The sequence below is a fragment of the Apaloderma vittatum genome, unplaced genomic scaffold (genome assembly GCF_000703405.1).
Source record: "Apaloderma vittatum isolate BGI_N311 unplaced genomic scaffold, ASM70340v1 scaffold28986, whole genome shotgun sequence".
Classification (NCBI taxonomy): domain Eukaryota; kingdom Metazoa; phylum Chordata; class Aves; order Trogoniformes; family Trogonidae; genus Apaloderma; species Apaloderma vittatum.
In genome coordinates, this window is record NW_009720499.1 from 1 (window position 1) to 1545 (window position 1545).

Genomic DNA, 1545 nt, shown 5'->3' on the forward strand with positions numbered 1-1545 from the left:
ACGACCGAGCTTGCAGGCGGACTTTGGAGGGGCCGGTGGGTGATTAACCATCTTGCTGCTCTTCCGCCAGAGCCTTGCAGCCCCAGTCCCTGACATGGCACCTGGGAAGCCCGGGAAGAGCACGGGGGCCTCGGAGGACCCCTCAGTTACGCTTTTCCGGGAGTACCTGAGGATCGACACTGTCCACCCCAAACCTGACTATGGTGAGGATGGGGGGGACGGGACGGGGAGCTGTGTGGGGATCCAGCAAGGCAACTTTGTGGCTCTGATCTTTTGACCTGGGTGCCCAAGTCCCTGGACAGGGCTGTTTTGATTGTGGTGTTAAGGAGCGAACACCTTTGTGCCTTATCTCTGCCGGTGCCTTCAGGTGGGGCAGGGACATCCTGAGTGCACCCCGAGCTGCCATTTGCTTTCTTCAGACCCGTGCCCCGGGGTCCTCCTTTTCAATCCCACCCTGGCTCTGGAACAGGTGCTTGTGGTAACCCCATGTAGATCTCCTGCCACTAACATTTCCACCCTCCCACTAAGGTACATTGAGATTCTTTTATTGGTGAGGGGCTCTCAAAACTCTTGTGGGGTACTATTCCCTCTGAATTCAACCTTCTTCAATTTTTATTTGTCCATGTTCCTGTAGTCCTTGCCTCAAAGGGACAGTGATGAGCTGCTCCCGTCCCTGTTTCCAACCACCTCTTGTGCCCATCACCTGCCCTCTACAGTCGCCTCTTTCCTTGACCTGGAAACCCCAGAGAGCCTTGGGGTCCCTGGGGGTGTTGCAGTGAGAGGGGAAGGAGATCCTGATGTAACTCCAGGCATCCCTGCTCCTCTCCAGATGCAGCTGTCCAGTTTCTGGAGCGTGTTGGTACGGACCTGGGCTTGGCCTGCCAGAAAGTCGAGGTGAGCAAGGCGAGGTGCAGCTCCCAGTCCATCTGTCCATCTGCCCGCCCATCTAGCTATCTGCATCCAGGCCCCTAATGACCGGGCCGTTCCCCTGCTGCCGTGCTGGAGCTGGGCAGGAGTGAATCCCCTCTGCCTGTAATCCTCCGCCAACCTGAGCCCTTCCTTAAGCCTGCGCTCCGGCTGGTCCCTGCTGACCTTTGCAGCCGCCTGTGCTATGATTAGCCGGTGCCTGGCAGGGTCACGTTGGCTGGGAACGTCCTTCCTGCCAGGCACTGTCTGTCCCAGGAGACTCCTGGGCACACTGGGTTTGTCACCACGTTCCTGAATTGCAGCTGAGGAGCTTGCACCCACACCCGGGCTCCATCCAGCTGCAGCGGGTGCAGACATGCCTCCTCCTGCCACCGACCCTCTCTCAGCAGAGAAAGGGGTGACCTGTTGCGTGGCATCAAGAAACTTTTCCCAGGCTGATGCTTTTCAGCTCCAGCCCCTCTGTCCCCAGCCAGGACCCTGGTGACATCCTGCACTCACCCCACAGGTGTGCCAAGGCCGCATGGTGCTGATCCTGACCTGGCAGGGCACGAACCCTCACCTGCGCTCCATCCTTCTCAACTCCCACACCGATGTCGTGCCCGTCTTTGAGGTGCTGCG

The 1545-nt window shown here is 58.9% G+C and overlaps 1 protein-coding gene across 1 annotated transcript in view; it reads left to right on the plus strand.

Annotated features, from left to right (window-relative positions):
• The first annotated feature begins 91 nt into the window (after positions 1–91).
• The window catches only part of ACY1 (aminoacylase 1), a 3476-nt gene continuing 2022 nt past the window's right edge, over positions 92–1545 (plus strand). Inside the window, exons 1-3 of the mRNA XM_009871038.1 lie at positions 92–203; positions 830–894; positions 1433–1537. Coding sequence (XP_009869340.1) covers positions 95–203; positions 830–894; positions 1433–1537 — 279 coding nt within the window. The 5' untranslated portion in view covers positions 92–94. The remainder of the gene's footprint in view (positions 204–829; positions 895–1432; positions 1538–1545) is intronic.